The 14131-nt window shown below is 41.4% G+C and overlaps 1 protein-coding gene across 2 annotated transcripts in view; it reads right to left on the bottom strand.

Annotated features, from left to right (window-relative positions):
• MTCL3 (MTCL family member 3) overlaps nucleotides 1–8690 on the bottom strand; it is a 40674-nt gene extending 31984 nt beyond the window's left edge. For both annotated transcript variants that reach the window (XM_068551063.1, XM_068551064.1), the window contains exons 1-4: nucleotides 7919–8690; nucleotides 4790–6003; nucleotides 4095–4319; nucleotides 2126–2284 (exon numbers count right to left, since the gene is read on the bottom strand). In XM_068551063.1, coding sequence (XP_068407164.1) covers nucleotides 2126–2284; nucleotides 4095–4319; nucleotides 4790–5908 — 1503 coding nt within the window. In that variant the 5' untranslated portion in view covers nucleotides 5909–6003; nucleotides 7919–8690. The remainder of the gene's footprint in view (nucleotides 1–2125; nucleotides 2285–4094; nucleotides 4320–4789; nucleotides 6004–7918) is intronic.
• Nucleotides 8691–14131: the final 5441 nt, after the last annotated feature.

Here is a 14131-nt window from a genome sequence, read left to right as displayed (position 1 = left end):
GGATAAACAAAGAGTATGGAAGAAGGCAAGTGAGGTCTGAATATGGAATGGAGCCTTATGGAACTGACAATGAGCTTTCTTTTTGCTTGTCCATAAGAAGGTATTTAAGAGCTATTCTTAAAGGTTGAATTGTGCCCCTGCCCCAATTTACATGTTGAAGTCCTAACACCAAGCAAGTACCTCAGAACGTGACCTTATTTGGAGATAGGGTCTTTACTGAGACAATCAAGCTACAATAAAGCTATTACAGCGGGTCCTAATCTAATATGACTGGTGTCTTATAAGAAGGGGAAATTTGGTCATAGACAGCTACAGGGAGAATGCCATGTGAGTGTAAAGATGCATATATATAAGCCAAGGAGAGAGGCCTGAACAGATTCTTCCTTCACAGCCCTCAGAAGAAACCAACCCTGCCAACAGCTTGATTTTGGACTTTCAGCCTCCAGAACTGTGAGAAAATAAACTTCTATTGTTCAAGCCACTCAGTTTGTACTACTTTCTCATGACAGCCCCACCAAATAACAGCTACCTACTTAATTTTTTCAAACTTTCAATTTTTCACAAACTTCAACTGTACATTATTATCAAAGAAACCTATCCTTATACTTATATTAATTTAATATTTGATCTCTCAATTTTAGAAAAAAATCTATGCTGTTCTTTAATGGTAATGTCCTGGACTTCACGATAAGGGTCATGATAGCTGCAAGAGGTGCGGAGATTCACTGAAAATAACATTTTATGACTGAATACACTGAGGCAAGCAGAAGTTAGAGGACTTTTAAGTCACCCGATTAGTTACTGGTGAAGATGGTCCCAAGGCTCCCAGTCGCCATGTTTTTCTGCTGTAGCACACAGCCACCCTGAGGTATTAGCTAAGAATCACATATCAGTACAATGATTTTGCCCTAATTTGTCATGTTAAAAAAGTTTACATTCAGGATAATATAAGAATAAGTAGAAACTTAGATCACAAAACAGTTTACCCCACTGAAACAGTGTTCTACAAATTCCTGCCACACATTCTTAATTGACAACTGATATTTTCACTGTTACATGGTAGTTATATTTTTATACCATTTCGAGAAAAACACAGCAGTGGAATGTGCCAATATCTCAGTTAGTCTATGGGAAGATTAGGATTTTCATTTAAATTCCGCATATTTAAGCAGAGGAAATGTTCAGAGGACCACGTGTGTATTTGCTAATTCTCAATAATGGTTTTCACAAGTTGCACTGTACATTTTCAGGCAGTTTTCAAGGAAGAATATTATTTTAATTCAAACTGTTACTTATCACAAAGCTATTTTTTTTAAACATCTTTATTGGAGTATAATTGCTCTACAATGGTGTGTTAGTTCTAATCATTCCTTGATACATCTGTTTCTTTTATTCTCGTTATTTTCTTTGATACTGATTTTGCTCTTTGAGAAGATTCAGGGGAAACATGGTAGGAATCTTCTAATAGCTGATGTGGAAGAGAACTCTGACTCTTGTACCCGAAAGGGTAGGACTGAGATGAATTTATTAAGGTTACAAGTAGATAGATTGCAACTGAAAACAAAGAAAACCTTAAACAGAGCTATGCTGTGATAAAATTGGCTGCTGGAGACGATCTTAAGGGCTAGTCACTGGTGAAGTTCTAAGTATTAGACCATTTGGGGGCTTTGTTATAAGGAGGAATCAAGCAATGATTAGATTAGACTGAATGGCCTCTATGGTCTTTTTCATCCTAAAAGTCTGTGGTTCTATGAACTCAGTAGTAATCTCACAGGATTAGTGCTTCCCCTCAACTAACAGAAGGCTTATTCCTTCATACTCTTGATATCCTTTGTGTTTGGTATAGCTGTGTAATTTATTTAATTAACATCCATTTAGATGTCACACACGAAGCATCTGTCACAGCTCATATATGTCAAGTCAGAGGTAGGGTGGAGGTCAGAATTTCTTCTTTGCTACTTATTTATTAGTATGAAATCATGTATTTGTCACTATATTGGGTGAGAAAAACAAACTGTCCTATAATCATAAAAAATGGAATTATTTTAACAGTCATATTAGTCTTTGGTACTCTCTATGAAGAGCTAAATATATATAGCACACCATGAGATAATCGATTACTAACCTCCTTCATTTTTTCCAGTTCATTCTGCAGAGCTTGCTTTGCTATCTCAACTTCTATAAGCTGTTGCCTCAGTTTCTCATTTTCATCTTCTGTTGTTGTTCGCTTTTCTTCCACATTTTCCAATTCATGGTGAAGTCTCACAGATACATCCTTTGCTACCTAAATTAAAGTGTTTTTAACACTAAAATGTAATTAAAGACAATACAGTAAATGGGCTAAAGTTATATTAAAAGTACTAGAACCAATATGTATATAGTGTCTACCATATGCCAGGCATCATTCCAGATGCATTACATATAAGCTATTTCACATACATAAACCATTTAACTCTCTCAACAATCCCATGAAATAGATCCTATTATTATTCCTGTTTTATAGATGAGGAAAACTGAGTCTCATGGAGGTAAAGTAATATGCTCAAGGTGACACAGCTAACAAGTGGCCAGGTAGTCTGGCTCTCCACTCTGTTCCCTTAATGTCTACGTGACATCATGGTTATAAATGTTCAGCTGTGTTTTATCATGTGTAGAGATTTCACAAATCTCTAATTCCACAACAAAACTATAAGGTAGATGCCTCCATTATCACTTATTTTAAAGACTAGAAAATAAAATATTCCCAGGTAGGGTCTGAGGCTTGAATTTTGATCCTATCATTCCAGGTGCTTAGTTTTAAGAAATATTTTAGTCTTTGAGACTTTGTTTGTTTGTTTAAATTAGTGTGTGCATTTTTGCCTCCTGTTTTAAGATTGCCTCAGAAATTTTAGGGTTTGGAAGAAAAGTGGGGCAGTGTGGTGCTGTAGCTCAGGACACAGGCTGTGGTTTTGGACTGAGTGGGGAGCCAGCCTGAACAACTACTAGCCAAGTTCCAGGGCTAGGGGCTGGGCACTTAACTTCCGTAAAAGGTTCATCGTGGGCACCTGTAAAATGATGCTATTCATAATCCCTTCCTTACAGGCTTGTTTCCTTGAGAACTAAATGAAATAATAATATGAGTAACAATGGTTGCCACAGTGCCTGTTGCCTAGTCAACACTCGACAAATGTCAGAATAAGGAAAAAAAGAGAAATGATACAACGGCTTTCATAAAATGTTTTCCCATGGCTTCCTTTTAAAGAAAATACAAGATAATTACACTCGGCTTTTAAATCTTCATGAAATTGATACAATTAAAATTATATTTCGTTTGTTGTCCCAGACCATGAAGATAACATCTGATTTGCGCTGTCAGTGAATCTGCCTACAGTGAAACCGAACGAACAGACCACACCTATCTAAAAAACGCACTTCAAAGTTGAAATTTATCCACTGGGTGAGACTCTGAAGAAGCAACCTCACTAAGAACATGGTTCTTTCATTTAGCGCACTCTCCCTTTACTTTTCCAAAAGGGACCACAAGCTGGACAGTTTTCCTTTCTGGGAGTTATCTAAGTGGTAATTACAGAAAGGAAGGAGTTCGGGAAGAAGGCGTTGGGGACGGGGGCGGCTTTCAGAGAGAAATCTTAACTCTAATATCTTCCCAGTGCTGTTCCTATTCTGGGCTCCAACTCCACTAAAGGGGTCTTCACCGCGCTGCTCCTGAGTGCCTGACTCCATCTGGCCTGCGCTTGGAGGACAGTCTCTGGAAGTCGGATCAAGGAATGCGCTCTGCCACGCCCTTGTTTCCGCCGCGGAAGGAGGCGCCCTCCTCCCACCACCTCTGTAATCCACCTCTCCTCTCCCAGGAGAGCCCACAGAGCTCGCTCTCTGCAAGACCCTCCCCCCCCCACCACACGATTCTTCAGACCCACCTGTATGTTCACCTCTTCCCCTTTCGGGACCCTGATATTCTGTGATTGGCGCTGTGAAACTCCGTGTCCCTAGAGCTCTTTGCCAATCACCACTGAAGGCCTTTCAACGCAAAGCGCCCTTGACCGGAGTCCCCACCCACCGCCCCTGCCGCCCGCCCCCCGAGCCCCGGCGCCGCACACCTTGAGGTCCTGCTCCAGGCTGCGCAACAGCTCCCCGTCGATTTCGCCGGTCTGCGCGTAGCGGAGCCGTTTGCGCTCGGCTTTGCGGAGGCGGTACTGCAGGATCCGGCAGTTTTTGTTGGCTCTCTCCAACTCGTGGCGCATTTCCTGCAGTTGACAGGCATCCTCCTCGAAGAAAGTGTCCCTCATCTCGTCCATCTCAGTCCTCAGTTCATCGATCTCGTTCTGAGGCGGTGACAGGCCGCGGGTCAAAATTAGCTTCGCCTCCCACCCCTCGGACATACACCGTCTACACCCCATCCCAGCTCCGAATTCTCAGCTTTACTGCTCCCTCTCCATGAGACAGGAATGACCCGGAGCTGAATGAACGAGAAGAAACTAGAAAAAATGGGCCCTCTTTAGGCCTTCCCTCGCTCTCCTACTCCAGCTCTGTCCGTGAAAAAGTGACCCAAACCATAATGATCGGAGAAACGAAGGCCCAGATTTGGATCTAAATAAAAACCTAACGCTGCAGATCGCAAGCCCTTTTAGATCCGGAAAGGGCCTAGGGACCCCCTCCCCTCATTTCCTGTTCCCCTCCCTCTTGAAGGTTCCCTAACAGGTTAGCAGCCTCTCACTCCCGCCAGGACACGCCCTAATGCTCTGAGGCCCACACCTCCCCTCCTCCAACCCGTCCCCCCCCCCCACCTCCTAACCTTGAGAGTCTCGTTTTCCTCCCTCAGCTTCTCCATCTCCTCCTGCATTTCCTCCTGCTCCTGGAGCTGCTGCGGGTGCGGCTGCGACGAAGGGGGCGCCGCTGCCTGCATGCCGCCGCCGCCGCTCGCGCTGCCCTCTGCGCCCTGTTGGGGGCCCTCTGCTGCCGCCGCCATTGGGGAGGTGGGAGGGACTGCGAGGGGCTCAAAAATGGCAGGGGCGCCAGCGACCGGAGAGCTGCGGTTGCTGCCGCCGCCGCCGTTCTTAGTGTGCATCTGAGCCGCGGCCGCCGCCGCCGCCCGCTCTTTCTTGAGATGGAACTGGATGAGCTCAGACTGCAGACATCCTTCCTTCCAGTAGCTCCCTCCGCCGCCGCTGCCAGGCCCCACAACGCCAATCCCGGAGTTTCTGCTGCCGGAACCTGGGGTTTTGCCCGCAGAGGAGGTGGATGGCGAGGTGGAGGCCCCCTCCGCGCCGCTGCCGCCCCTCGGCTGAGCGCGTACGCTTTTCCCTCGCCAGCCCCTGGGCGGCGGCGGCGGCGGCTGCGGAGCGCCCCCCTCCCTTTCCCCAGAGCCGCTGCCGGCTCCTCCTCCTTCCCCACCCCCTCCTCCTCCTTCTCCGAGCGGAGGGGGTTCCCCGAGTTTAGAGGACGCGGGCTCTAGCTCCCGGGGCGGCTCCGCCGACGCGCCAGGCCTCCTGACACCCAGCGGGGCCAGGGTCGCCACGGGGGCCGCTTCAGCACCAGCCAAGGACTGGACAGCTCCCGGCGCGGCCCCCTTGGGCGCCAGGGGCGCGGCTTTCTCCGCCCCTCCTCCGCTTCCTCGGGCGCTGGCCGGAGGCGCCGTGCGGCTCCCGGTCTTGTTGCCCTGCTGCTGCTGCTGCTGCTGCAGCTGCTGCAGCTGCTGCTGTCGAACAGAATTGAGTTTAGTGCCAGCTCCTACCGGGGACCGGGTGGCCGCGGTGGTCTGTCGCACCGAATTGTCCCTCGGTCTAGCGGGTGACTGAGCACGCTGCTGCTTTCTGCTGCTGCCCTCCGGGTGCAAGCGAGCCTCAGTGGCAGCTGTGGCGGCAGAAGCTGCGGCTGTGGCAGGGGCAGCGCCCCCCGTCGGTGGCTGACTCATTGCGGTCTAGGAAGAATCTATCAGAGGCGATTTTCAATAGTCCATCACCAGATCACTCTCTTCCCTCCTCACTGCCAGCAACCTTCCTTTCTAATCTGGGACAGAAACAAAAGAAGGAAAGCACACAGCGTGTCTGCATTGTTACAGAGCAAAGAGTGATTTTCCGTAACAAGAGAAGCCCTAGAAAATGAGATTTGGATGGCGCTTAATAGAAGACTAGACTTTAGAACTAGGATGTAGAATTGTCAATTCTCATTTTGTCCAGGGAGGCGCTATCTCCATCTCACGCCACCTCAGTAAAATGAAGATCTGGAAGCTGATGAACCTCCCATTCTCACGGTAGCAGGTTATGGCAAGGATGGAGTCAGAAAGGAATTGATGGGAAGGGAGTTTTTTGTTTGTTTGTTTGTTTCAGAAGATAAGGTCAAGAAGCTTCAGAAGGAAAAGAAGTCCATATGCTAGAACTGTCAATACCCTGATTTTTCAGCTTTGGTTTCCTCACTATCAAATCTGCGTTTCAAAGCCTAAATTTCATGGAGAAAGTTTTAATTGATATTCCCAAGTGTCAATTAGATGAAAAGGGTTATGAAAGGGTTTTTCTTAGAGAACACTTGTTATGGATAAATGATACTTTTCTCAAACAGCTCTAATCCTTAATGTTGCACTCTGTGAGAGAAATACACCCAATTTCCTTTAGACTAGAACTAAAAGAAAATATAAATAATGAATGACTTTAAGCCAATTTCACTTTCAAGAAAATATGGCATTAAAAATCATCTATGTGGTTTAGTCATTAGCAGCGCTGAAGGGATTTTTCTTTTAATTTATTTATTTTTTAGTTTTGAGAAATTAAAAATCATTTGGAAAAATTTATTGGTGGCTCTGCATAATTTCTTAAATTACAGGTGATAACTTTTTCTACACTTATCTAAATTTCATTGTTCTTGTGAATTGCTTTAGTTTTAAGTGTAATTGCTAAACAGAAAGTATTTTCATTATTAAGCATCTTCTCAGATGGTACATAACAGGCAAAGGTGTACTTTTAAAGTGCCCAGTCCTTTCCATGAAGCCAAATTCTAAGACAGAATGACCCTGCACCCAAGAAGGCTGGTGCATCGACACTCACGGTGGTAAGATCAACTTCTGTTTTGTATTTTTTCCATGATAAATCCATCATTGGCTTTTAAAATCTGGGAAATAGCAACTCAAAACCCACTGCCTCCTGGTTTCTTCTCCCTAGTGATCCAGCTGCTTAGTCAGCTAGTCAGTTAGGTGCCTTTTCCTTACAAATATAATTTCTCTCTAAAGCACTGAAAAGGGCATGACTAGGCAGAAAGTTCTGCTTAAAAAAAAATCCTCCTATTAGGGGAGGAGATACTTGCTAGTTACTTTACTAGCATTATTCCTGTTATTGTCTAAGTATCATAGCTTAGTCAATGTGTAGTAATCCCTCATTTTATAAAGAAATATTACTGGAAGACTCCTCCACCTCCCTTTCTCTTTCTGGGATCTCCTTCCAACTCAATTTGGAAAATAATAGTGAACAAAGAAGACATGGGGAGGGGGAGGGAGGAGTCATCCATCAACTTATTTTCTACGTGTTCTCCCAGAGCAACATGCTCCTAGAATATCTGGTCTAGTTCATTGGCAGGTCACACTAACCAGGATCACCCAAACAAGTTATATTGCCAATGCAAACTTATTTTTGTTTTGAATTAGGCAGAACCACTCTGAAGCTGAGAGCCACCAGAGAACGCTTAATTCGGCCCCCATACAGCTCTATCGCAGGAGAAATCTCGAGTTCCAGGAACTCGGCTCCCACAATCAAAGGTACCTGCCTGCTGTCACGTGGTGCTCACAAAGTGCCAGGATGCTGTGTCTCTTTGAGGCTTCTCCTATGAAATTCGCCAACCAAGCAACCCCAGCACGGCCTAAACCAACACTTTTAATCTCAAGTTTTATCTGCCCACTCACCCTCCCCATCCCTTTAGAAAATCCAGAACTGCTCACTTCTTGGCAGAGGCGATGTTTTGAAGCTGAAGCAAATCAACAGCGCTTTCCTTCTCATCTTCCGGGGACCTCAGGGTTCTTACTGTGTCTTCTCGGAGACGAGGAAAGTTTAACTTCGTAGTATTATATATGCGACTATCTGGCTGAGCACTTTTGACTTTGGACCGGTTCGCCCCAGTTCCACACCCACTCTGTTTCTCCAGACAATGGCGTTAACGTGGAGGCTCAGCGGCCGGGAGAGCGGATTACTCTCTGGCGGCCCGCGGCTGGGCTGGAGCTGCGGCTCTGAGCAGGCGAACACGCGAGGTACCAAGCCGTGCCAGACGCTCCCCGGAAAGTGCACTGATATTCGTGAGCTGGCCTCACCGGACTGGGCAGGGGAGGGGGCGGGATTGCAAGGGAGGACGGCGTAGAAGTAACCAAAGAGAGGCTACTTTCAAAAGGGAAGAGAAGAAGGCGGAGTGCGGAGGCGGAGGGGCGGGTGGCAAGAAGACAAAAAGGCCAGAGCCACGCCCGCGATGGAAGACCCGTAGCCAAGCTCACAGTCCTCGCGGCACTCCCAGACCCCTTACTCGGCAGAAGATTCCCAAACCGCTCGAAATCGGATGCACTGGCTTTCCTCAAAGCTTTGTCCTGGACCGCATCAATCGCCATCAATTATTTACTTGAGCTTTTCTCAGGGAGGCGGATTCCAACAGCCTTCCGGGCTTGACTGACGTCTCCTGATGCAGCGGCAAGGCGCTAGCGGGCGGCTGCTGGGAGTTCTCTTTGTTCGCTCACTTCAACTCTCAGTCGAGCTCTCCACGCGGTGCGCCTTCCCCACCCCCAGCACGGGCGGAGTCTTCAGACGTCTTTTCCACGGATAGATAATGGTTGCCAGACCAACGGTCCCACAGACAAAGGGTTCTTGTCATGCCACGACTAATTTAGTACAAACTGAATAAATACCCGTTTACAGCGATCCTTCACAGATGGGTTTGCCTTCGGTACATTTTCTTCTCTCCTTTATTAAGTTCCAGTTTCCACTGTGAATACAAGGAGCAATTACTAGGATCCATAATCTTTATAGTAGTGCATGCGGGTAACAGGAATCATCTAATGTATTTATTATAAGATAGGCATTTAAAGGAAATTCAGGGGAAAAAAGGGAATTCAGAATATTTGCCTTTACGATGTACAATAATCCATACTGCTTCACAGTAATACTATTTTGAAATGACCGGAAAATTCTCTTTTCCCTTCTAGTTTTGTTTATTTTTATTTTTTGGTGGTGATGGGAGGGGGAGTGGTGTGGAGGGAAGTATGAAGTTCTCCTTACCTTTAAGAATTCCTTGGTGAACTTGAAGATAAGAATGAAAATAAACACTGCTTTAGAAAGGGTATTTTATTTATTTTAAATTTCTCTTACGTTAATATTGTGGTTTTGTATGTAAAATGAGGTCAATATCTTGAATAATTTTTATATTAATATGAATTTTAGTGTAACAGATTTTATTTTCCAAGTGTAATACCTTGCATTAAAAATGAAATAACACAATTTAGGAGTGTTTTGCATACAAACAATATCATTACAGCAAAATAAAAAGATGTTCAAGCCCTGGTGATTAGTATCTCCAGCAATATATAAGACAAATATAGCAGCAGGACAAAATCATTCATGTACTCATCTGCTCCAAAACAGATAAATGCCTAGTTTATGCCTGACACTGTCCAAGGTCCTGGGTGTGCAAAGATAAGAAATAGTTCCTGTCTGGGAAGGCTTAAGCATATTGATGAGAATTGGGATAATTTCTATATAATCCTTTAAATACTTTTGGAAGGTGGAAATGTGATGTCTGTGACATCTATAATGAATAGCTCAGACTTTGACTAGCATACCAAAAATACAGAGAAAAAGGCAAAGTAAAATGTAATCACAGTTTACTTGGAATTTATGCTAAATAATAAATTGTCATTATGTACTCAAATTTGAGTTGCAATTTCCTTAAGAAATACTAAGATTCATTTAACCAAAATGGATAAAATATTTTTCAGGTTAATCTTTACAAATCAAATAATATTATAAACGTAGTCTGTGGACAGAAAACCTACCTGGTCCTGCTTCTTTAAGAACTTGTACTCTGTTCAGGCATCTATGTTTCAATTTTTCCTAAGGCAGTATTATTTATTTCAATGCAATTAGTAACGTTAAGTATAATAAAAATCAAGAATTCGTTATCATGCATCTTAAATCAAACAGTCAATGTGCTTAAGTGTGTCATTTTATAATATAGTATTATGCAATTTCAAGGTTGAAAACTTTTTAATAAAAAGATTAAGTATGAGCAATATTTAGGATGCTTCTTTACTCATGTAAATTGCCATAACAAGAACTTTTGAATTGGAAATTTATCTGATTTATTTTATTTGCTAGTTAAAATTATATTTCTCCAATTAAGCAAGCACCAAAGATGATTATTCAAAGATTTTGTCAGAATTTAGAAAGGCTTAGGTATTATTTTTACTGTGTTTCAAAAGCAGACTGGCCAACTGACCTTTTAATGTGTGTAATAATAAATCATCCACTCTATAGCACAGTAATGTGGATCTTTGATCAGGGGAAGGCTAAGGTCTCAACTTCGAAGCCCTTAAGAAATACATAGCTTAAGATATCTACCCTTTGATTCTCATGACTTTAACTGTATAACAGCTCTTTACCTACATAGCTTTACAGTTTGCAAGGGCCTTTCACTTTGTATGCTCAAAATACTGTGAAGTAAATACTATTTTCTCCATTTAAAACATGGAGTAACTGAGTTTCAGTGATGTTAAGTGACTTACTCAAGTTCAGTTTCACAATCAGACTTGAACTTAGGTCCTCTTTTCCGTTTAGTCTCCTTTTTTATATTTTTCCCACATGTTTTTCATACCATAACTTAAAAATCTTAATCTCTAAGCCTGATTTTTCACCAGTATCCTAGTCTGATCTTTTCACATATGCACAGGCTCTCTACATGTGGAAATAATACTATCACCTCAAATGCCATGTGAATTTTTCCTCTTTCCTCTAACTAGCATCTATTTCTATTCTATTTTTCTTTTAGTTGAGAAAAACTGTATTCTACATCTTTTTTCTTTTAGTGAAATCTTCATTTTATATACTTTCCCACTAAACACTGGGTTCTTCATTGCTTAATACTTTTCCTTTGCTTCTATATCCATTTTTTTTCTTTCAAAATATTTCCTAGGCTTATCTTTTTAAAAAAATTTCCTGTGCAATCACTATCAAAACCCAGATCCTAAACTACTGCAAATACTTTCTATATTAGATAGATTCTTTCTGCTAAATCCACACTGTCCAATGCTGCCAGTTTACACCTTTATTAAACAAAATTTTCCTCATGTCACTCTTACAGTCACTGCATCATGTTCAAACTCTTCTTCCTAGACTTTAAGGAGCTGCACTGTCCCCATCCTATGCCAAAATGTATTCCCTAATACATATTCTCTGTCTTCTTAGACTTACTGTCTCTTTTCCCCATAAGTATGTGGTCTTGTTTTGCTTGTGTACTTTTCCTCTTGTCATTTTCCATACTTGGTACGTCTGTCTTCCTTTCCTGTCCAAAAGCTACCCATATTTTAAGGTTTAGTTTAAGTTTCAAATCCTTCTGTCACATGAATTTAGGCAAGTTATTTAAAATTTCTGAACCTCAGCTTTTTTCACACTAACTCATTCATTCATCTATTTATAAATTTAACATATATTATTGAATTTATGTTAACAGTACCTAATTTATGTGATAATTATTATACAATGGTGAAAGTAATTCATATTGCAGTGCGTGAAACATGCACTAATTATAACTAATGATCAGTGATAATTACTATGTGCCTGGCACTGTAAGCTATCAATAAATGTTAGCTATTATTGTCAATTAATACTTTAGGAATATAATTATATTACACCAAATTCTACTATTCTTGAATTTCCACAGAACTAATAAACAATGTGACACTGTTAGAAACGCTTGGTTAATCTTGGATTATTTTATAATTGTCCACTCAGATAGTAAATATCTTAAAATAATACTCTTGTTTCCCTCATTGTCTTCAGCAGAGAGCTGGGCACATTGAGGCTGGTAAGTATAGAGATTGGATTGGTTGGCAAATTGGTTGGTTAGTGACAGAGAAAAGCTGATATTTTCAGATCCATCCTCTGTTTTTGGAGAGTAATTTAGCTTGGATATGTGCCATTGTCTTGACTTTTACTGACATAGGTATGCAGTCACCTACCACATTTGTTATCTGGATTACATTTTAGATAATAATTTAAGAATCATAGACTCTTTGGGTTGTAAACACCATGATTTATCTTTTTATCTCTAAGCAGGCTACCCAAACCATATAATACTTTGGGTTTACCCTAATTTCAGCCCTCTCAATAAAGTCTATTATACAATCTCTTGGACTAAATGTACACATATTTTAATTTAACATTAGGACCAAAACCCTATGGTTTAATTCATATACTGGATTAAGTTTGCTACTTGTGAATGGCAGAAATTGCTACTCTACCACAGATGTTTTATTCACTCTTGCTTTTGCTGTTGTGGAAGTTTGCAATTGGGTATTGCGTATCCAAACTTCTGTTGCATTACTTCTATAAATGTTCATGAATATCAACCCTTGATAATTCAATTTAATGTCTAGCCACTCATTATAGCCAAAATATTATCAGGCATCTGATTTCAATCCCATTCCATATTCAGTCTTAATCTTAGTGGAGATTTTTAATGAGTCTAGTAGTTATTATGTAAATGTTATACACATTTAAGTTTGTTATTAAATTTCCCCTAATTCTACTAGTTTAATAGCTCAGAATTTGTCAAATTTCATATAGCAGTGCTTTAATAATTTTTTATCTTCTTACCCTAAATCCTCCTTCATCAATAATTAAATTTCCCTAATATGAGTATCGTAGGCATCCTAAGTTACTCCATACTTCACTGGGAAATCTTAGTACAACTTTTTCTATATTCTATTTGTAAATATTGTCTGCAGAATGTCTTTTGCCTTTTGACTTTATGGGGTTTTGCACAAAATTTTTAATTAATATGTGGATACATTTTTCAATCATTATATTTATAGCTGTTAGTCTTTCTTTTTTTTTTTAATTAATTTATTTATTTGGTTGTGTTGGGTCTTCGTTTCTGTGCGAGGGCTTCCTCTAGCTGCGGCAAGCGGGGGCCACTCTTCATTGCGGTGCGCGGGCCTCTCTTGTTGCGGAGCACAGGCTCCAGACGCGCAGGCTCAGTAGTTGTGGCTCACGGGCCTAGTTGCTCCGCGGCATGTAGGATCTTCCCAGACCAGGGCTCGAACCTGTGTCCCCTGCATTAGCAGGCAGATTCTCAACCACTGCGCCACCAGGGAAGCCCAGCTGTCAGTCTTTATATCTAGCTTAGAAAGGTCTTCCCATTACAAAATGACAATTATATTTTCATGCATAGCTTTAATTCAGATATAATTTTTAAAATTTAAAAATTAGTTGTTTCAAATAAATCTGGAAATTATTTTTGTGAATGATGTGATATAGTAATTTAAGTCTGGTTTAAGTAAACGAATAATCAGTTATCCTTTCTCCTCTGATAATCGTAGTAGTTGTTGTTGTTCTTTGTCTTACTGTGATGATGAATGTTATAAATAACATCATTTGATTGCTGATGAAGGTAGTCCAACCTTTCAAGTATTTTATATGATTTATAAATTTAATCCTAAAAATAGGTAGGTACTGTTACTACCCCCATTTTATACATTAGGATATCAAGGTTCAGTGAGATTAAATACTTTTCCCAAGGTGACAGTTTAGTGTCAGACTCAGACTTGAAACGAGCCATGCTATCTCCAGAATGCATGCTGTTAATTATCATACTATTTTTATAATATTCTATATTCCGATAATAATGTTGTCTTTTCTGCATACCCAGTCTGTTCACTGATCTATTCCTATGCTGATATATGCTACTTTAATTATAATAAATTCATAAACAATGTCGCTTTCTGGTAGGGCTTGTCCCCTCGTATTCGTTTAAATCTTTTCTTGTTTCCTCATTTCCATTTTCTCTCTCATTTGAACTTTAGAATTAGCTTATCAAGTTTTATGGAAATTCTGCTGTGATTATCTAGCTTTATACATTTACTTGGGAAAATTCATGTCTTTATAATATTAGAGTATTT

Source organism: Eschrichtius robustus, chromosome 9 (assembly GCF_028021215.1).
Source record: "Eschrichtius robustus isolate mEscRob2 chromosome 9, mEscRob2.pri, whole genome shotgun sequence".
NCBI classification, from domain to species: domain Eukaryota; kingdom Metazoa; phylum Chordata; class Mammalia; order Artiodactyla; family Eschrichtiidae; genus Eschrichtius; species Eschrichtius robustus.
This window is presented reverse-complemented; position numbering and strand designations above follow the sequence as displayed.